At 36.3% G+C, this 22,538-nt stretch overlaps 1 protein-coding gene across 1 annotated transcript in view; it reads right to left on the bottom strand.

Moving 5' to 3' along the window:
- Positions 1-22,538, bottom strand: part of CCDC7 (coiled-coil domain containing 7) — a gene marked incomplete at both ends in the record, with an annotated part of 108,913 nt that overhangs the window by 78,655 nt on the left and 7,720 nt on the right. Inside the window, 1 exon segment of the mRNA XM_079699051.1 lies at positions 10,448-10,556. Within this exon segment, the coding sequence (XP_079555177.1) occupies positions 10,448-10,556 (109 nt within the window).

Below are 22,538 nucleotides of genomic sequence, written 5' to 3'. Positions count from 1 at the left end.
AAAGATGTGGAATCTAAATATACACTTTTAAACAACCAGTGAATCAAAAACAAGCCAAAAGGGAAATTAAAACAAACCCACACATATATGGTCAATTAATTTATGACAAAGGAACCAAGAATATACAAGGGGAAAAGGACAGTCTCTTCAATAAATGATGCTGGGAAAACTGGAAAGCCATGTGCAAAAGAATGAAATTGACTACCATCTTACACCATACACAATTAACTCAAAACTTGATGTAAGACCTAAAATGATAAAACTCCTAGTAGAAAACATAGGCAGAAAGCTCCTTGACATTGGTCTTGGAAATGATTTTTGGGGTTTGACAATAAAATGAAAGGCAGGGCTTCCCTGGTGGCGCGGTGGTTTAGAGTCTGCCTGCCAATGCAGGGGACACGGGTTCGAGCCCTGGTCTGGGAGGATCCCGCGTGCCGAGGAGCAGCTGGGCCCGTGAGCCACAGTTGCTGAGCCTGCGTGTCTGGAGCCTGTGCTCCGCAACGAGACAGGCTGCAGCAGTGAGGGGCCCGCGCACCGCGATGAAGAGTGGCCCCCGCTTGCCACAACTGGAGAAAGCCCTCACACAGCACAGCCATAAATAAATAAATTAATTAATTTAAAAAAAAATGAAAGGCAAAAAAAGCAAATACAAACAAGTAGAACTACATCGAACTGGAATGCTCTGGCAAAGCAAAAATCCAACAACAAAAGGGCAACCTATCAAATGAGAGAAAATATTTGCAAATCATGTATCTGATAAGGGGTTAATATGTAATATATGTGAAAAACTCATACAACTCAATAGCAAAACAACAAAAACTAATCTGATTAAAAAATGGGCAGAGGATTTGAATAGATATTTTTCCTAAAAAGATATACAGATGGCCAAAAGGTACATGAAAAGAGTCTCAACATCACTAATCATTAGAGAAATGCAAGTCAAAACCACAACATAATGTACAGCATGATGACTATAATTAAAATACTGTATCGAATACTTGAAAGTTTGCTAAGACAGTAGATCTTTAAAGTCCTCACCACAAGAAAAAAAGTTTTGTAACTATGCATGGTGATGGATGTTAACTAGACACATTGTGGTGATCATTTCACAACATACACAAATATCAAATCATTATGTTGTTAAAGACCTAAATGTAAGACTGGATACTATTTATAAAACTCCTAGAGGAAAACATGGGCAGAACACTCTTTGACATAAATTGCATCAATATTTTTCTGGATCTGTCTTCTACAGTAATGGAAATAAAAGCAAAAATAAACAAATGGGACCTAATTAAACTTGAAAGTCTCTGTATAGTAAAGGAAACCATAAACCAAATGAAAACACAACCTACAGGATGGGAGAAAATATTTGCAAATGATGCAAGCAACACAGGATTAATTTCCAAAATATATAAACAGATCATATAGCTTAATATCAAAAAACCAAACAAGATAATCAAAAAAGGGCAGAAGACCTAAATAGACATTTCTCCCAAGAAGTTATACAGATGGCCATCACACACAGAAAAAGATATTCAACACTGCTAATTACTAGAGAAATGCAAATCAAAACTACAATGAGGTATCACGTCACATCAGTCAAAGTGGCCATCATCAAAAAGTCTACAAATAATAAATGCTGGAGAGGGTGTGGAGAAAAGGCAACCCTCCTACACTGTTGGTGGGAATGTAAATTGGTAAAGCCACTATGGAGAACAGTCTGGAGGACCTTTCAAAAACTAAAAATAGAGTTACCATATGATCTAGCAATCACACTCTTGGGCATATATCTGGAAAAGACAAAAACTCTAATTCAAAAAGATACATGGACCCCGATGTTCACACCAGCACTATTTACAATAGCCAAGACATGGAAGCAACCTAAATGTCCACTGACAGAATGGATAAAGAGGTGGTGTGTATATATGTATGCACACACACACACACACACACACAAATGGAATATTAGTCATAAAAAAAGAATGAAATAATGCCATTTGTAGCAACATGGATGGACCTACAGATTATCATACTAAGTGAAGTAAGTCAGAGAAAGACAAATCTCATACAATCTCACTTATTTGTGTAATCTTTTAAAATGATACAAATGAACTTATTTATAGAACAGAAATAGACTCACAGACATGGAAAACAAACTTATGTTTAACAAAGAGAAAAGGCAGGGAGAGATAAATTTGGAATTTGGGATTAGTAGATACACATTACTATATATAAAATAGATAAAAAAGGGCTAACTGGGCTTCCCTGGTGGCACAGTGGTTGAGAGTCCGCCTGCCAATGCAGGGGACATGGGTTCGAGCCCTGGTCTGGGAAGATGCCACATGCTGCGAAGCAACTAAGCCCATGTGCCACAACTACTGAACTGTGCTCTAGAGCCTGTGAGCCACAACTACTGAGCTCACGTGCTCCAACTACTGAAGCCCACACGACAAGAGCCTGTGCTCCGCAACAAGAGCAGCCACTGCGATGAGAAGCCCACACACTGCAATGAGAAGCCCGTGCACTGCAATGAAGAGCAGCCCCCACTCACCGCAACTAGAGAAAGCCTGTGCGCAGCAATGAAGACCCAACACAGTCAAAAATAAATAAATAAAATAGATTTAAAAAGAAAAGAATATATGTGTGAGTATACACACATACATATATATATATATATATATCTGAATCACTTTGCTGTACACCAGAAACTAACATAACACTGTAAATCAACTATAATTCAATAAAAAATTTAAATTTAAAAAATCATTATGTTGTATATCTGCAATTAATGTTATATGTTAACCAATTATATTTCAATAAAAAGCCATAAAAAAGAATAAAGTACCTATCAAGGTGAAATAGCTGCACACTGAAAACTGTAAGACACTGACGAGAGAAACTGAGTAAGACACAAATAAATGAAAAGATATTCCATCCTGATGAATCAAAGAACTAATATCGTTCAAGCATTCATACTACTGAAAACAATCATCAGGTTCAATGAAATCCTTATCAAATTTCCAATGGCATATTCACAGAAATAGAACAAACAATCCTAAAATTTGTAGGGAACCACAAAAGACTATGTATAGCCAAATCAATTTTGAGAAAGAAGAACAAAGCTGGACGCATTATGCTTCCTGATTTCAAACTGTATTGAAAAGCAATAGTAGGGGAATTCCCTGGTACTACAGTGGTAAAGAATCCTCTTTCCAATGCAAGAGACACGGGTTCAATCCCTGGTAGGGGAACTAAGATCCCACGTGCCGCAGGGCAACTAAGCCCATGCGCCACAACTACTAAGCTCACGCACCTCAACTACAGAGTCTGCATGCCACAACTACAGAGCCCATGTGCTCTGGAGCCCACGTGCCACAACTACAGAACCCACATGGCCTGGAACCCACATGCCACAACCAGAGAGAGAAAACCCACACGTCACAACTAGAAAGAAGCCCACGTGCCACAACGAAAGATACCGCATGCCTCAATAAAGATCCTGCATACTGCAACTAAGACCCGACACAGCCAATAAATAAATAAATAAATAAATAAATAAATAAATAAATAAATAAAAATTTTAGAAAATTAAAAAAAAAAGCAATAGTAATGGTAACAGTATGGAACTGACATAAAAACAGACACACAGATCAATGGATCAGAACAGAGAGCCCACAAATAAACCCACACATATATGGTCAATTCATTTATTATAAACCAGTCAAGAATGTACTGTGGGGAAAGGACAATCTCTTCAATAAATGGTGTTGAGAAAACTGGATAGACACATGCTAAAGAATGAAACTGAATCACTTTCTTACAACATACACAAAAAATTAATTCAAAATAGATTAAAGACTTGAACATTAAACTGAAAACATAAAGCTCCTAGAAGAAAAGATAGGTGGTAAGCTCCCTGACATCAGTCTTGGTGAAGATTTTTTGGATTTGAAACTCAAAGCAAAGGCAACAAAAGCAAAAAATAAACAAGTGAGACTACATCAAACTAAAAAGCCCCTGCACAGCGAAAAAAGCCATCAACAAAATGAAAAGGCAACTTAATGAATGGGAGAAAATATATGCAAATTACTTATCTGAAAAGGGTTAATATCCAAAATATATAAAGAACTCATACAACTCAGTAGCAAAACAAACAAACAATCTGATTAAGAAATGAACAGAGGGTCTCTATAGACATTTTTCCAAAGAAGACATATAGATGGCCAACAGATACATGAAAAGATGCTCAATTTCACTAAATGGGAGGGAAATGCGAACCAAAACCACAATGAGATACCACCTCACGCTTCTTAGTATAGCAATTACCAAAAGACAAGAAATAACAAGTGCTGGTAAGGATATGGAGAAAAGGGAATCATTGGGCAGTATTGGTGGTAATGTAAATTGGTACAGTCACTGTGGGAAAGAGTATGGATGTTCCTCAAAAAAATTAAAAATAAAACTACCATATGAACAGCAATTCCACCTCTGGGTGTTTATCTGAAGAGTAAAAAAATCACTATATGAAAAGATATATGCACCCTGATGTTCATAGCACCATTATTTACAATAGCGAAGATATGGAAACAACCTAAATGTCCATCAATGGACAGATGGATACCATATATGTGGTTTATATAGACAATGGAATACTATTCAGCCATAAAAAAGAATGAAATCTTGCTATGTGCCACAATATAGACCTTGAGGGTACTATGTTAAATGAAGTATGTCAGAGGTGAAAAACAAAAATTATATGATTTCACTGATATGTGGAATCTAAAACAAACAAATGAACAAATAAAAACAAAATTAATCTCACAGACACAGAGAACAGGTGGTCGTTATCAGAAGGGAAGGGGGATGAGGTGTGGGTGAAATGTCTGAAGGGAGTCAAGTGTATGGTGATGGCAGGTAACTAGACTTTTGGTAACGATCACTTGGTAATGAACACAGATGTTGAATCACAATGTTGTACACCTGAAACATATAATGTTATATACCAATTTTACCTCAATAAAAAATTAGTAAATTGTTATATAGTCATTGTGTTAGCCAGCCTCAAAAAAATCACGTGATTATCAGATACAAAAAAAATTTGAAAAAAATTCTGCAATCTTGCATTATAAAAACACTCAACAAACCAGTAACAGAAGAAAATTTCAACATAATGGATGCCATAAGGGAAAAGCCCAAAGCTAACATCAGACTCAATGGTGAAAAACTAAAAGCTTTTCCTCAGAGGTTAAAAGCATGGCAAGAATGTCCATTCTTGCCATGCCAATCAACTCAGTAGTGGAAGTCCTAGCCAGAGCAATTAGGCAATGAAGATATATAAAAGGCATCCAAATCAGAAAGGAAGAAGTAAAACTATCTCTATTCACAGATGACATGAACGCCACAAAAAACTCTGAAGGTAGTAAACAAATTCACTAAAGATGTAGGATTCAAAATCAACATACAAAAATCAGTGGTATTTCCATACACTAACATTGCACAATCTGAAAAGGAAATTAAGAAACAATCCCATTTACATTATCATCAAAAGGAATAACATCCTTAGGAATAAGCTTAGCTAAGAAGGTGAAAGGCTTGCACACTAAAATATAAAAAATATTGGTGAAATAAAGAAAACACAAATAAATGAAAATACATCTCGTTTTTATGGATCAGAAGACTTAATATCGTTAAAATGGCCATTCTACCCAAAGAGATCTACAGATTCAATGCAATCCCTATCAAAATCCCAATGGCATTTTTAAAACAGAAATAGAAAAACAATCCTAAAATTCACGTGGAAGGGTAAGTATCCTGAATAGCCAGAACAATCTTGATCACATTTCCTGATTTCAAAACACATTACAAGCTATGGTAATTAAAACAGTTGATACTGGCATAACAGCAGACACACAGGCCAATAGAAGAAAATAGATAAAAAATAAACTCATGCACATATAGTCAACTGATCAGTGACAAAGGTGCCAATAATACACAATGGGGAAAGGATAGGCTCTTTAAGAAATGATGTTGGGAAAACTGTAAATCCACAAGAAAAAGAATGAAATTGGACCCGTACCAAAAAAATAAACTCAAAATGGATGAAAAACTTAAATGTAAAACCAAAAACTATAAAACTCATAGAAAAAACCACAGGAGAAAAGCTTTATGATGTTGGTCTTGGCAATGATTTCTTGGATATGATATCAAAAATACAGGCAACAAAAGCAAAAATCAACAAGTGGAACCAAACTAAAAAGCTCTGCACAGCAAGGTAAATGATAAAAAGAGTGAAAAGTCAATGTATGGCATGGGAAAAATATTTGCAAACCACATATGTAATAAGGGGTTAATTCCAAAATATATGTAAGAAACTCCTAAAACTAAACAACAATAAAACAACCTGATTAAAAAATAGCCAAAGGACCTGAATAGATATTTTTCCAGAGAAGAGATAAAAATGACCAATAGGTATTTAAGAAGGTGCTCAACATCACTAATCATCAGGGAAATGCAAATAAACCACAATGAGATATCACCTCACATTTGTTTGGATGGCTATGATCAAAAAACAAAAGATAAATGGTAGTGAGGATGTACACTGATGGTGGGAATGTACAAGGGTATAGCCACTATGGAAAATGGTACAGAGGTACCTCAAAAAACTAATAACTACCATACAATCCAGCAATCCTACTTTTCTGTACAACATCCAGAGGAACTGAAACCAGGATCAATAAGATATTTGTTCTCTCATGTTCACTGCAGCATTATTCACAATAGCCAAGATGGGGAAGCAGCCTAAACATCCATCAGTGGTGAATGGGTAAAGAAAGTGTGGTACATACATACAATGGAATATTATTCACTCTTTAAAAAGAAGGATATCCATGGGACTTCCCTGGCGGTCCAGTGGTTAAGACTCTGTGCTTCCACTGCAGGGGGCGTGGGTTCAATCCCTGGTCAGGGAACTAAGATGCCGCATGCCAGATCCCACATGCCGTGTGGTGCAGCAAAAAAAAAAAAAAAAAAAAAGAAGGAAATCCTGTTATAAGTGACAACATAGGTGAACCTCTCGAACATTATGTTATGTGAAATAAGCCTGTCACAGAAGAACAAATACTGCAGAATTCCACTTATATGAGATATTAAAGTAGCCAAACTCCTAACCAAAGAGTAGAATGGTGGTTGTCATGGGCTGGAAGAAGGGGGAAATGGAAAGTTGCTGTTCAGTAAGTATAGTTTCAGGTATGCAAGATAAAAATGTTCTAGATATCTGCTGTAAAACATTGTGCTTATAATGAACAACACTGTACTATAAACTTAGTATAATTTTCCATCTAAACTTCCAAGATAATCAACTATTACAATTGACAGAGTCATTAAAATAACAGAAGCCTCTCAACAGGGGCAGAGAGATATCATTACACTTAAGAAAATCTCTGTCCAATCATTATCTGACTACTAAGCTAACTGTGCAGAGACTTCAGTGGCCACATAAAATGAAGAATACAGCCTTTAGAGTCTAGTCCAATAAACTTACTAAACAATCAAATAAATAAAAAAAAAACAAACTCCGGGGAACAGGAGTAATCTGATTTCCATAGTTGCATGTTATATTTAAAGTGGCTAGTCTTCAATCAAAAAAATATGAGACCTGCAAAGAAACAAGAGAGTGGCCAGTACACAGAACAGAATAAAAGCAGTCAAAAGAAACTCTCAATGAGGAAGCCCAGACACTGAACTTACTAGACAAAGATTTTAAATGAGTTTTATAAAATATGTTCCAATAACTAAAGGAAACTATGTCTAAAGAATTAAAGGAAAGTATAGAAATTATATCTCACCATCAGATAGTATCAATAACATGATAGAAACCTTTTAAAAGAATTTTAAAAATTCTGGAATTGAAAGAACAGTAACTGAAATGGAAAGAGAGAATCAAAAGGGTTAAAAAGGCAGAGAATCAGTGAAACTGAGCAGAGGTAAATTGAGATTATACAGTCTGAGGATGAGAAAGAAAAAAGAATGAAAAATGAACAGAGCCTCAGAGACTAGTGGAAACTAAAGTATCAATATATGTATAATGGGAAAAGGAGAGAAAGAATTTGTGAAGAAATAACGATCATTAACTTCCCCAATATTATGAAAAACATTAATCCTCAACAAAACCAAAGTAAAGCACACTCAATGAGATCCACACATACACATATCATAGTCAAACTGTCAAAAACAGTTTTCTAGAACTTGCAAGATTCTTAATTTGAGATGGGATTTTTGAGGTTAAAACTTTATATTCAGGTGAAATATTTCCAGCTGATATCCATTTTCTCAGCTATAAGAAAAGAAGCTTTTAATCCACTAAAACGTGAAACTTTTATGGTAAAGCCTCTGAACTATTAAGATATACTAAGTACCACCTAAATTTTCCATTCATTTTTATAACAATTTAAGCAAATGACTACAATTTTTTAAATGATCAAAAAATAAGACTGGACTATGAGGTTAAATGTAACCATGAGAGTGTTTTTACTGAAAGCACATATAGGCTCTCTGTTATTTCATATACATGCTTTGAAAGTTGAAGGTACACTTCATTTTTCTAAGCATATTCACATTTTTTAAGTTCTCACATTTCAAAACATAAGATTGATTTAAAAAATGGAATAAACAAAAATAATGATTCAACATAATTGAAAAATGAAAAATGGATTAGGTGGGAAAAAACAAAGTACCCCAGAATATTTAAATCCAATATATCAATAGTTTTAATAATTATAGACAGATTCCATGTTCTAGGAACAGACAAGAAAGTCACACTGGATTTATAAACAATCTAACTATAAACTATTTATAAGATACACCACACCAAAGCTCAATGATACAGAAAGGTGGAAAGTAAATAGGTGAAAAAAGATATGTATGCATATATTAATCAAAATAAATCTGCTATAGTTATGGCAATGTCAGACAAAACAGGATTTAAGTCAAAGAACCTTACCAAAGATTAAGATGGTCTCTTTAATAAAAATAAAAAGTTGAGTTCACTAGTAGTATGTACTTTTAAAAAATTGTATACACCTGATAACATAGACAGTATAAAGAGGCCAGTAATACAAGAAGAAATAGATAAATCCAAAATCATAGTAAAAGAATTCAACATGCATGTTTCAGTAAATGGTAGAATCAACAACAAATTCAAGGAAACTGAGAAATAAAAAATTTAAATAATATGATTTTTAAAAACTTGACAGTGATATTTTTAAGGTGTATCAGGCTACATATTCATGAACCACTTAATTCAATTAAAATCAATTAATTCAATTAAAATAATATAATAATTTTTATAATGATATTTACTACTGAATTTTTTCTTTGTAGCAGCTCCAAGTATTAGGCAAAATATTTTCATCTGATACTTCATCCATACTCTGAGCTATAAGAGGACTTCTAAATGCACCAGAGAACCAGATCAGTTGTGTGAGTACTGTATACAATATGTTAATTACCCAACAATATTTTGTCTCTTTCTTAATATAAGCAGATCATACTTTGTGGTAATAACTATTAAAAGAGACTATCTATTGAAGAATAAACACATGTGACTACATTTTTCACTTCTGCAAATAGAATCAGTCTTGTTACTGTTTAGATACTCAGAGATATCAATAATGTAAAATTAATAATTCAATATTGGTTAATATTAATTATTTAAAATATTTAGTTTTATTGGTATATTCACACTTTAGAATTAAGTTAAAATTTGAGGTATCAGATTTGTCTAAGAACAAAATGTAATGATATAAAAATATACAGCAGAAGAGAAAATAAAAGATACTTATCAGACAGTAAGAACAGGAAGCACAAAGAAAATGTAACTTAAATCTCAAAATACCAAAATTTGATGAAGTGTGATTATGAGTGCTAATTAAAAGACAAAGATACCAGACTGAATTTGAAAAATACACAGCTATAAGCTTCGTACTAGAGATACAGAAAAATAATAATGATATAAAAAGATTAAAGCAACAGGACAGAAAAAAATGTTTCATGCAAATTCCAGCCAGAAGTTGGAGCCACCTTAATAGCAGGCATGGTAGTTTTTCAAGGCGAAAAAAAACCAAACAAAAACTATAAAAATGATAAAGTGGGTCCCTTTATTAGGCCAAAAGGGTCTGTCCTCTAGGAAAATTATTAATTTTAAATTTATATGAATGTTAATGATAAAGTATCATAAGATATAAGACAAAACTTGACACAACATAAGAAGAAACAGAGAAATCCATCATCATAGTAGGAAATTTAACCCATCCAACTCAGAAATTATAGAACACACAGATAAATTACCAATGAACAAAATGGTTGTAGATATATTCATGAACTACGGAGCAAAGCTCTCCTGAATTTAATTGAAAATAATTTTCAAGATTTTAAATTAATTACTTACTATCAAAACTGTCACTTCCTGTAGCTCCATCATTAATTTGAGACTGGCCTTTTAAAATTAAAGCTATATCCTCAGGCAACTGATCTTGAATAGACAGCATATCCTTTGGCTGAGTTATAAGAAATGCTAAGTAGAAAAATGGATCTATTATAAAACTTCTGGATATACCAAGTAATCAGCAAAGTTTCTTCTAATTTGCGCAACATTAAAGGAAAAGGACTGCAAAGCTACAGCAGGTAACTATATATTTAAACAGACCCTAGAAGTGAAGTGAGAAATTTGTGTGGGTAGTTTTCACGAGTGTGTGTGGAGGCACTCTTGTTACACAGTAGTCACTGACCATGCAAATAGCAAACAAAAGGTATCAAAGGTTTCATTTTAGTTTTCTAGTTATCTTAGGGTATTCACACTTACATCAAGGTGTAAAATTTCCGAAAAATATATGACAAACGTCTATATAGTGTTGTTCAATTATTCTGTTTCCACCTTGATCTTAGTTGCTTTATCCATTATTTAAAGAAAACCAAAGAAAAAAGATCTTTTGATGAGCTTAACTTCAAATAATTTAAAGATCTATAAAATTATCATTCTTACCACTGCGGCTATTTGTTCTAGAAGTTCTTAGTTTCAATATCTGTGTGTTAGTTTTTGGCACTGCTTCATTTTCAAGCAGAAGATTTTCATCTGATTCTTTATCAGGAGCTACATAAGGAGATACATTTTAGTCTACTAAATAAAAAAGACAGATCTATTGTGAAATCTCTAGATTTAAAACATATATACAGCAGCATTTTCTCTCATTTTTATAAAATTAAATTACCATGATGCTAGATCTGACACGAAAATTGTGAGAACAGTTTTAATGGGGTTGTGTTTTAAACTTATCATTTCCAGGACATAATTTTAAATTAAAAAAAGGATATCTAGTATGTTACCTTTTAAGTAAGAACAAATGGGAAATAAGGGGAAAAAGTGGACAAAAATAGACACTTATCTGTATAAAATGAAACACAAGGAAGATAAATCAGAAAACAACATACTTAGTTACCTTCAAGGGGGTGACAGGAGGACTGGGGAGTATAGGAGGAATGATATTTCTCTAAGTACAGTTGGCCCTCTGTATCTGCAGGTTCCACATCTGCAGATTCAATCAAATGCAGATTGCAAATATTCAGAAAAATATTCCAGAAAGTTCCAAAAAGGAAAACTTTAATTTGCCATGTGCCAGCAACTACTTACATAATATTTCCATTGTATTTACATATCATTCACATTGTAGTAGTTACTATAAGTAATCTAGAGATGATTTAAAGTATTTGGGAGGATGTGTATATGCTACACGCAAATAGAACACCATTTTATATTAGGGACTTGAGCATCTCTGGATTTGGGTATCTAGGAGGGTCCTGGAACCAATCCCTTGTGGATACCAAGGGACAACTGTATACCTTTTGCACACTTAGACTTTGGGAAGTACATTACTGTTGTACATATTGCCCCCCAAATAAACTTAAATCAACAAAATAATAAAAGGAAAGTAAAACTGCAAATAATTCTGAAACAAATTTAGCAGCATATAGGATATATCAAATGAGTAAATGTATTGATGTTGTTCAGTCAAGTACACACTGTAGAAGAAACGATATAAACATACAAAACAGAGGAAGGAAAAAAGACCTGAGGAGATGGACTGGAACTGAAGACACTCATGAGGACCCATGATTTCTAAATATATCTATGTGTATATGCATGTATGTTTCTGTAGGTATATATGTGTATGAATATGTGTGTATCTGTATTTGTGTATGTATATTGAGGAGTCCAGCTCCAGGCCAAAATCTTGTTGTGGTATTTCATGACCCACCATACGCAATTACAGACAGACATTTCAACAATAATATTTGGAGGCTTCAATATCCCCAATTTAAATAATGGATAAAGCAACTAAGATCAAGAAGGAAACAGAATAATTGAACAACACTGTAAATTAACTAGAGCTCTGCAGAGGTCTATAGATTTCTAGAGAACATTCCATCCAACAAAAACTGAACACGTGTTCTTCTCACATGCATATGGAACATTCTCCAAGATATACAACATGCTAGGCCATAAATCAAACCTCAATAAATTTAATAGGTTTGATATCATATAAAGTATGTTCTTTAACCCCTGTGGAATGACATTAGAAATCAATAATAGAAAGAGATTAAGGAAATTGACAAATCAGTGAAAATGAAACAATACACTCCTAAATGACCAATCAAAAAGAAATCACAAGGTAACTAGAAAATATTTTGAGATGAAAGAAAACAAAAACATGTCATACCAAAATTTATGGGATGCAGATAAAGTGATGCTTACAAAAAAATGTACAGCTTCAGATACCTCTTATTTTGAAAAGAAAAGAGACCACCAGCAGCAAACAAAGTAAACCCAAATCAAGCAGAGGAAGCAAATAATAAAGACTACAGCAAAAATAAATAAAATAGAGAAGAGAATAACAATAAAAAAATCACATAGAGAATATCTAAGGAATATACACATACACACACACACTCAAAAAAACCAAAACCTATTTGAATAAATTCAGCAAAGGTTAGAGATAAGATCAATATACAAATTTAGTTGTATTTCAACACACTAGCAAGAAACAGTTGGAAATAAAATTAAGAAAAACGATTAAATTTACAATAGTATCAAAATCAATAAAACACTTAAGAATACATTTAACAAAATAGGTGTAAGACTTGTACACTGAAAACGACAAAACATCATTGAAAATAATTAAATAAGATATAATAAATGGAAAGACAACCCCTGGTTATGGATTATTAGACAATATTGTTAAGATCACAATACACTCCAAATAATCTACAGACTCAATTTAATCCCTATCAAAATCCCAGATGGCTATTTTGCAGAAATTGATAAGGTGATATTAAAACTCAACTGGAAACTTAAGGGACCTAGAGTACCCAAAACAATCTTGAATAAGAATAAAAAAGTTGGAGAACTCCCACTTTCCAATTTAAAAACTTACTATTGCATATATATTAATAGAATAGAACTGAGTTCAGAAATAAACTCTCACATTTATGATCAATTGATTTTCCAAAAGAAAAATCAGTGGGGAGAGAACAGTCTTCTCAGCGAATGGTGATGGGAACAAGTGAATATCCACATGTAAAAGAATGAAGTTGGACTCCAGTGTCACATTATATACAACTCAAAGTGTATTACAGACATAAAAGTGAGTTAAAATTATACTACTTATAGAAGAAAATATGAGTAAATTTTTATGACCTTAGGTTAGGCAATAGTTTCTTCCATGTAGCACCAAAATTCTATGTGACTAATAAAAACACAGATAAATTGGACTTCATCGAAATAAAACTTTTGTGACTGAAAGGACGATGTGAGCTAGAGACTTCATCACTCACATGTCTGCCTCAGCTGGGACTATTGATAAGAGGACCTATATGTGGCCTTCTTGTGACTTTAGCTTCTCAAGACTGAGCAAGCTCCAACAGAGCCATGAAGAAGACATACAGCATCACTTAAACTTTATTCTATTAATGCAAAGGGATTTATCATACTAATACTAACTAAAACAAAGTTGGTGTGGTTCTACTAATATCAGATAAAGTGGACATAGTTAAATTTGTGTTATTAGTTTCTAGATTTATTGTACTCTGGTCATAAGACAGTGTACATGACTTTAATCCTTTGACATTTCTTCATCCTTGCTTTATGATCCAGTATATGTTTAATATGTGTATATGTATGTTTGATAATCTTGATGTTCAATTCTTCTTTTTCTTTACAGAGAAATCTGTTTAAATCTCCAGCTGTAATTATGGAACTTCTATTTCTCCTTTTGGTTCTATTTCATTTTGCTTTATATATTTTGAAGCTGTATTCTTGGTTGCATATAAATTTAGGGGTACTCCAGTTGAATTTACCATTTTACAGTTAGAAAATGTTCCTCTTTTCTAGTAAATATGCATGTCTTCCACAGGGAAAAGTATAAATTATTACTGAGAGAAGTTTTTTAAAAAGTATAGAAATAGAGATATGTATCATGTTTATGGGTTGGAATAATTAGTACTGAAAAGGTATCAATCCTCTCCAATGTGTGTGTTGTGTGTTTGTGTGTATTTAAAAAATGCCATCTTGGACTTCCCTGGTGGCACAGTGGTTAAGAAGCCACCTGCCAATGCAGGGGACACAAGTTCGAGCCCTGGTCCGGGAAGATCCCACATGCCCTGGAGCAACTAATCCTGTGCACCACAACTACTGAGCTTGCGCTCTAGAGCCCGCAAGCCACAACTGCTGAGCCCAAGTGCCACAACTACTGAAGCCCACGCACCTACAGCTCGTGCCCCACAACAAGAGAGCCACTGCAATGAGAAGCCCACACACCGCAACAAAGAGTAGCCCCCGTTCGCCACAACTAGATAAAGCCCGCACACAGCAACGAAGACCCAATGCAGCCATAAATAAATGAATAAATAAATAAATTTTAAAAAAATGCAATCTCAATAAAAATTCTAGCAGGTGTGTGTATGTGTGTGCGTGAATGTACATTTTTTTGTACATTTCCAAACTTATTTTATGAGGTTAGTATTGCCCTGATAACAAAGCTAGACTAAGACAACATAAGAATAGAACACTACAGCCCAATATCCCTGATGAACATAGATGCAAAATTCTCAATAAAATACTAGCAAACTGAATTCAACAGGATATTCAAAGGATCATATACCATGACCAACTGGGATTTATCCCTGAGATGCAAGAATGATCCAACATATGCAAATCAATTAATGTCATATACCATATTAACAGAATGAAAGATAAAAATCACATGATCATCCCAAGTGCAGAACATTTGACAAAATTCAACAATCATTTATGATAAAAAAAAAACCTCTCAACAAAGTGGGTATAGAGAGAATGTACCTCAACATATGAGTCTAAATTTTGATCCATAGGCAAATTTTTATCTCCTACATTATCCATTTTCTGTTCTGCAAAAGTACATGGTTTTTGCCCTCAGATAACCTAGGTACCTGGAAAACTTTGAAAAAGTATGTGACCCTTCCTCATGGAACAGGAAGAGTTACACATGAAATAGTTATATTTCCTCATTATAAAAACATATATGAGTTTCCAATATGTTCCTTTTTAGCATGTGTACAGTGAACTACAAAGGTTAAGTGTACAAACTGTGATAATAAATCAATGATCTATGAAAATTGAATCTAGATAAAATATAGGAAGCAAATGCTTTTGGGCAGTTGAAACAGAGAGCACAAGACTGTGATCCCTTGGAGCAGAGAAACACATTATTCATCTTGGTGGTCTTCTCAGGGTGCATTCCTAGTAGTACAGATAAGTACAGCTCAAATACAGGAAAAGGATCTCACTGAAAAGAGACAGAGATCAAGGTTTGGGTCTAATGAGGTAAACAGAATTTGTGGAACAGGGTACCATGTAGAAAGGTATAAGCATAGAGCGCTTGAAATTTGCATAAAGTCCTTTGAGTCTTTGGGAAAACACTAAATTGCCCACAAACAATACACACAATAAAGTCTGGAAGAAATAAATTATTTTGGAGCTGTGAGCTGAGTGGAGTTTACAGATATTGCATAGTGATGGGAGACACTGAGGTTCCAATTATTCAGAGTGGAGAAACGGAGAAACCTTGCTAATATCCAAAATGCTTAGCTTAGAGCTCAAAAAGGCCCTTTTTAGGAGTAGGGCTACTCTAGCCCTAAAGAAAGGACTAGTCTAGGCATGGACTAACAAAGCCCAAAACCAAGCTTCAACAGGACAAAGCTGAGCCACAAGTAAGTTAAATGCCTTCAAAAACTAAAAACAGTATTCTTCAAAATAAGAAAACATTACTGAGAGTTAAAAAAAATAGAATCCATAATAAGTAACATGTAATAATAATTTAAAAAATACTAGACATGCACATAGGAAAATATGACCCCAAACCAGGGGAAAAAAGTTAATAGAAATAGATCCAGAGATTATGCAAATATTGGAATTAGCCAAAAAAGGACTTTGAAAAAAAAAAAAGCTATTATAAATATGTTCATGGATTTAAAGGAAAAGATGGACATTGTTAGCGAACTGATGGCAATTCTCAACAGAGTAAAAGAAACTATTAAAAAAAAACACTGACTGGGAAGGTGATGTCAGCGAGATGGAGGGCTAAGAGGTCTCAACCCTCATCTCCCCAACAGAAACAACAAAATAAATAAGTAAATAATTATAAACCAACAAAAACAGCTCTGGGAAAGCTCTGGACTCCAACAAAGAAGCAGCAGAAACCCCATGGAGCTCAAAAACCAAGGATGGCTGCACAGAAAAATGTAGGTAGTATTTTACCTGCATCACCACATCCCCCAATCCAGAGCAGCTCAGTGCCTGAGCTGCCCTGAGAGGGTTTTCACCCCATAGGGAAAATAAGAGCAGGAGAAGCCCAGCAAGTCTCCCCACCATGGATATGAGAGGAACCCCACAGCCTTCACCAACACAGAAGCCAGCTGACAGAGATGACTGGAGTTCATGCCACTGCAACTCCTCCCTGGGACTGGAGCTGTCACTGCAGTAAGACCTACCCCCAGTGACCCCAGCTGATGATTTGCCCTGCTCTCTGAAATCAGGAAGCTACAGAACTTTAACAGAGAAGATATTTGCAAACCATGTATCTGATAAAGGTTTCATACCGAGAATATATAAAGAACCTCTACAATTCAGCAACAAAAGACAAACAACTCACTTAAAAAAAAATGGGTGAAGGAGCTGTATAGACATTTTTTTCCAAAGAAGATATACAGATTACCAATAAGCACAAAAAGAGATGCTTAACATCTTTAGTAATTAAATAAATGTGAATCAAAATTACAAAGAGATATATTTCATACCTACTAGAATAACCATAATTTAAACAAAAAGGAAAACAAGTGTTGGCAAGGATGTGTACCATTGTACAACGCTACTGGGAACATAAAATGGGTCAGCCACTGTGGAAAACAGTTGTGCAGTTGCTCAAAAAGCTAAACCTAGAATTATCTTATGATCCAGCAAATACACTCCTACCCAAACAATTGAAAACAGAGATTTAAACAGATACCATACACCATGTTCATTGTAACATTATTCACAATAGTCAAAAATGGAAACAACCTAAATGTCCATCAGCAGATGAATGGATAAACAAAATGTGGTATGTACATACAACGAAACATTATTCAGCCACATAAAGAAATGAAATTTTGACACATGCTACAATGTGGGTGAACCTTGAAAATATTATGCTAAGTGAAACAGGCCAGGCACAAAAGGACAAATATTATATGATTCCACTTACATGAAACATAATAGGCAAGTCCATAGAGACAGAAAGTAAGTTAGAGGTTACCAGGGGCTGGAAGGAGGCAGGAATGTGAGTTGTCGTTTAACAAGTTTTTTTGGGGGGGGTGATGAAAAGTTGTGGAAATAGACGTAGTGATGGTTGCACAACACTGTGAATGCAATTAATGCCACTGAATTGTATACTTTATTTAAAGATGATTAAAATGTCAAATGTTATGTATACTTTACCACAGTGAAAAAATTTTTGTTAACTGATTAAAATGAGTTCAACTGCTGGTTAAAAATTCTTAATAAACTTTGAACAAAAGAAAACATCCTGACCATAATAAAAAATATTTATCTCAGATAACCTATCATCACAGGTGAAAGTGTAGAGGCACTCTCAGTTCAAAGCACAAAAGAAGAGTGATACTCCTGCACTCTACATCACAACAATTTAATTTGATTTTGGAAGTTCCGGCCAATGCAAGAAGACATGGGTTGGTTATAAAAGCTATACATGTTGGAAAAGAAGAATAAATTTACATTTAAAAAAATATACATCAAACACCCAAAAAATTTAGCTAAAATATTACTTATTTATAACACAAATCATCTTTTATCCTGCTTATACCCTGATGAATTTTTGGTATAATATTATGTTAAGAATTCATAATGCCATGTACTGTTATTTGGCTGAGACAAAGCTATCACTTCCCTTTACAAAAATTTTAGTTAAGATAGACTGAGTAGGCTGAGAGGAAGATGGCGGAAGAGTAAGACGCGGAGATCACCTTCCTCCCCACAGATACATCAGAAATTCGTCTACACGTGGAACAACTCCTACAGAACACCTACTGAACGCTGAACAGAAGACCTCAGACCCCCCAAAAGGCAAGAAATTCCCCACATACCTGGGTAGGGCAAAAGAAAAAACAATAAACAGAGACAATAGGATATGGACGGGACCTGCACCAGTGGGAGGGAGCCGTGAAGGAGGAAAGGTTTCCACACACTAGAAGCCCTTTCGCGGGTGGAGACTGCGGGTGGCGGAGGGGGAAAGCTTCGGAGTACTGAGGAGAGCACAGCAACAGGGGTGCGGAGGGCAAGGCGGAGAGATTCCCACAGAGGATCGGTGCCCTCAGGCACACAACAGCCCGAGAGGCTTGTCTGCTCGGCCGCCCGGGGCGGGCGGGGCTGGGAGCTGAGGCTTGGGTATCGGCTTTCAGTTGGAGCGCAGGGAGAGGACTGGGGCTGGCGGCAGGAAGAGAGCCTGAAGGGGTTAGTGCACCACGGCTAGCCCGGAGGGAGTCCGGGGTAAAAAGTCTGGAGCTGCCGAAGAGGCAAGAGACTTTCTTCCCTTTTGTTTCCTGGTGCGCGAAGAGAGGGGATTAAGAGAGCTGCTTAAAGAAGCACCAGAGACGGGCGCGAGCCGCGGCTAACAACGCGGACCCCGGAGACGGGCGTGGGACGCTGGGGCTGCTGCTGCCGCCGCCACAAGGCCTGTGTGCGAGCGCAGGTCACTGTCCACACCCCCTTCCGGGGAGCCTGTGCAGCCCGCCCTGCCGGGGTCCCGGGACCCAGGGACGGCTTCCCCGGGAAAGCGCATGGAGCACCTCGGGCTGGTGCAACGTCACGCTGGCCTCTGCCGCCGCAGGCCCGCCCCGCACTGCGTGCCCCTCCCTCCCCTCGGCCTGAGTGAGCCAGAGCCCCCGAATCAGCGGCTCCTTTAAACCCGTCCTGTCTGAGCGAAGAACGGACGCCCTCCGGCGACCTACGCGCAAAGGCGGGGCCAAGTCCAAGGCTGAGACCCGGGAGCTGTGAGAGCAGAGAAGAGACAGGGAAATCTCTCTGTGCAGCCTCGGAGGCAGCGGATTAAAGCTCCACGGTCCGCTTGATGTGCCCTGCGTCTGTGGAGTGCATGAATGGACAGCGAATCATCCCAAATTGAGGAGGTGGACTTTGAGGACAAGATTTAAGATTTTTTTCCCCTTTTCCTCTTTTTACAACGAATTATCCCAAATTAAGGAGGTGGACTTTGAGAGCAAGATTTCAGACTTTTCCCCCTTTTCCTCTTTTTACAACGAATTATCCCAAATTGAGGAGGTGGACTTTGAGAGCAAGATTTTCGATTTTTCCCCCTATTCTCTTTCTTGAATGTGTATGTGTACGCCTCTGTGTGAGATTTTCTCTGTATAGCTTTGCTTCCACCATATGTCCCTGGGTTCTATCTGTCCGTTTTTTTTTTCAATAATTACATTTTAATTTTAATAATGCTACTATATTTTATACTTTATTCTATTTTACTTTATCTGCTCTTTCTTTTTTTCCTACCTTCCCTTCTTCCCTCCCTCCCTCCGCCCCTTTCTTTCTTTCTCTTTCTTTCCGTCCTCCCTCCCTCCCTCCTGTCTTTCTTTCCTTCTATTTTTTTCTTTCTTTCCTGCCTCCCTTCTTCCATTCACTTTTTCTTTCCTTCCTCCCTCCCTCCCTCCTTTCTTTCTTTCTTTCTTCCTTCCTTCCTTTCCTTCTTCCTTTCTTTCTCTCTCTCTTTCTTTCTTCTACTAATTCTTTCTTTCTACTTTTTCTCCCTTTTATTCTGAGCCGGGTAGATGAAAGGCTCTTGGTGCTGCAGCCAGGAGTCAGTGCTGTGCCTCTGAAGTGGGAGAGCCAACTTCAGGACACGGGGCCACAAGAGACCTCCCAGCTCCACATAATATCAAGCAGCGAAAACCTCCCAGAGATCTCCATCTCAACACCAGCACCCAGCTTCAGTCAACGACCAGCAAGCTACAGTGCTGGTCACCCTATGCCAAGAAACTAGCAAGACAGGAACACAACCCCACCCATTAGCAGAGAGGCTGCCTAAAAACATAATAAGGCCACAGGCACCCCAAAACACACCACCAGACGTGGACCTGTCCACCAGAAAGACAAGATCGAGCCTCAACCACCAGAACACAGGCACTAGTCCCCCCCACCAGGAAGCCTACACAACCTACTGAAACAACCTTAGCCACTGGGGACAGATACCAAAAACAACAGGAACTACGAATCTGCAGCCTGCAAAAAGGAGACCCCAAACACAGTAAGATAAGCAAAATGAGAAGACAGAAAAACACACAGCAGGTGAAGGAGCAAGATAAAAACCTACCAGACCTAACAAATGAAGAGGTAATAGGCAGTCTACCTGAAAAAGAATTCAGAATAATGATAGTAAAGCTGATCCAAGATTCTATTTCCAAGATCCAAAATCTTGGAAATAGAATAGACAAAATGCAAGAAACAGTTAACAAGGACCTAGAAGAACTAAAGATGAATCAAGCATCGATTAAAAACACAATAAATGAAATGAAAAATACTCTAGATGGGATCAATAGCAGAATAACTGAGGCAGAAGAACGGATAAGTGAGGTGGAAGATAAAATAGTGGAAATAAGTGATGCAGAGCAAAATAAAGAAAGAAGAATGAAAAGAACAGAGGACAGTCTCAGAGACCTCTGGGACAACATTAAACGCACCAACATTCGAATTATAGGGGTTCCAGAAGAAGAAGAGAAAAAGAAAGGGACTGAGAAAATATTTGAAGAGATTATAGTTGAAAACTTCCCTAATATGGGAAAGGAAATAGTTAATCAAGTCCAGGAGGCACAGAGAGTCCCATACAGAATAAATCCAAGGAGAAATACGCCAAGACACATATTAATCAAACTGTCAAAAATTAAACACAAAGAAATCATATTAAAAGCAGCAAGGGAAAAACAACAAATAACACACAAGGGAATCCCCATCAGGTTAACAGCTGATCTCTCAGCAGAAACTCTACAAGCCAGAAGGGAGTGGCAGGACATAATTAAAGTGATGAAGGAGAAAAACCTACAACCAAGATTACTCTACCCAGCAAGGATCTCATTCAGATTTGATGGAGAAATTAAAACCTTTACAGACAAGCAAAAGCTGAGAGAGTTCAGCACCACCAAACCAGCTTTACAACAAATGCTAAAGGAACTTCTCTAGTCAAGAAACACAACAGAAGGAATATACCTACAATAACGAACCCAAAGCAATTAAGGAAATGGGAATAGGAACATACATATCAATAATTACCTTAAATGTAAATGGACTAAATGCTCCCACCAAAAGACACAGATTGGCTGAATGGATACAAAAACAAGACCCATATATATGCTGTCTACAAGAGACCCACTTCAGACCTAGAGACACATACAGATTGAAAGTAAGGGGATGGAAAAAGATATTCCACGCAAATGGAAATCAAAAGAAAGCTGGAGTAGCAATTCTCATATCAGACAAAATAGACTTTAAAATAAAGACTATTAGAAGAGACAAAGAAAGACACTACATAATGATCAAGGGATCGATCCAAGAAGAAGATATAACAATTGTAAATATTTATGCACCCAACATAGGAGCACCTCAATACATAAGGCAAATACTAACAGCCATAAAAGGGGAAATCGACAGTAACACACTCATAGTAGGGGACTTTAACACCCCACTTTCACCAATGGACAGATCATCCAAAATGAAAATCAATAAGGAAACACAAGCTTTAAATGATACATTAAACAAGATGGACTTAATTGATATTTATAGGACATTCCATCCAAAAACAACAGAATACACATTTTTTTCAAGTGCTCATGGAACATTCTCCAGGATAGATCATATCTTGGGTCACAAATCAAGCCTTGGTAAATTTAAG

This window comes from Hyperoodon ampullatus (genome assembly GCF_949752795.1).
Source record: "Hyperoodon ampullatus genome assembly, chromosome: 3".
Taxonomy (NCBI): Eukaryota; Metazoa; Chordata; class Mammalia; order Artiodactyla; family Ziphiidae; genus Hyperoodon; species Hyperoodon ampullatus.
Note: the sequence above shows the minus strand (reverse complement) of the source record. Positions and strands in the feature narration are given on the sequence as shown.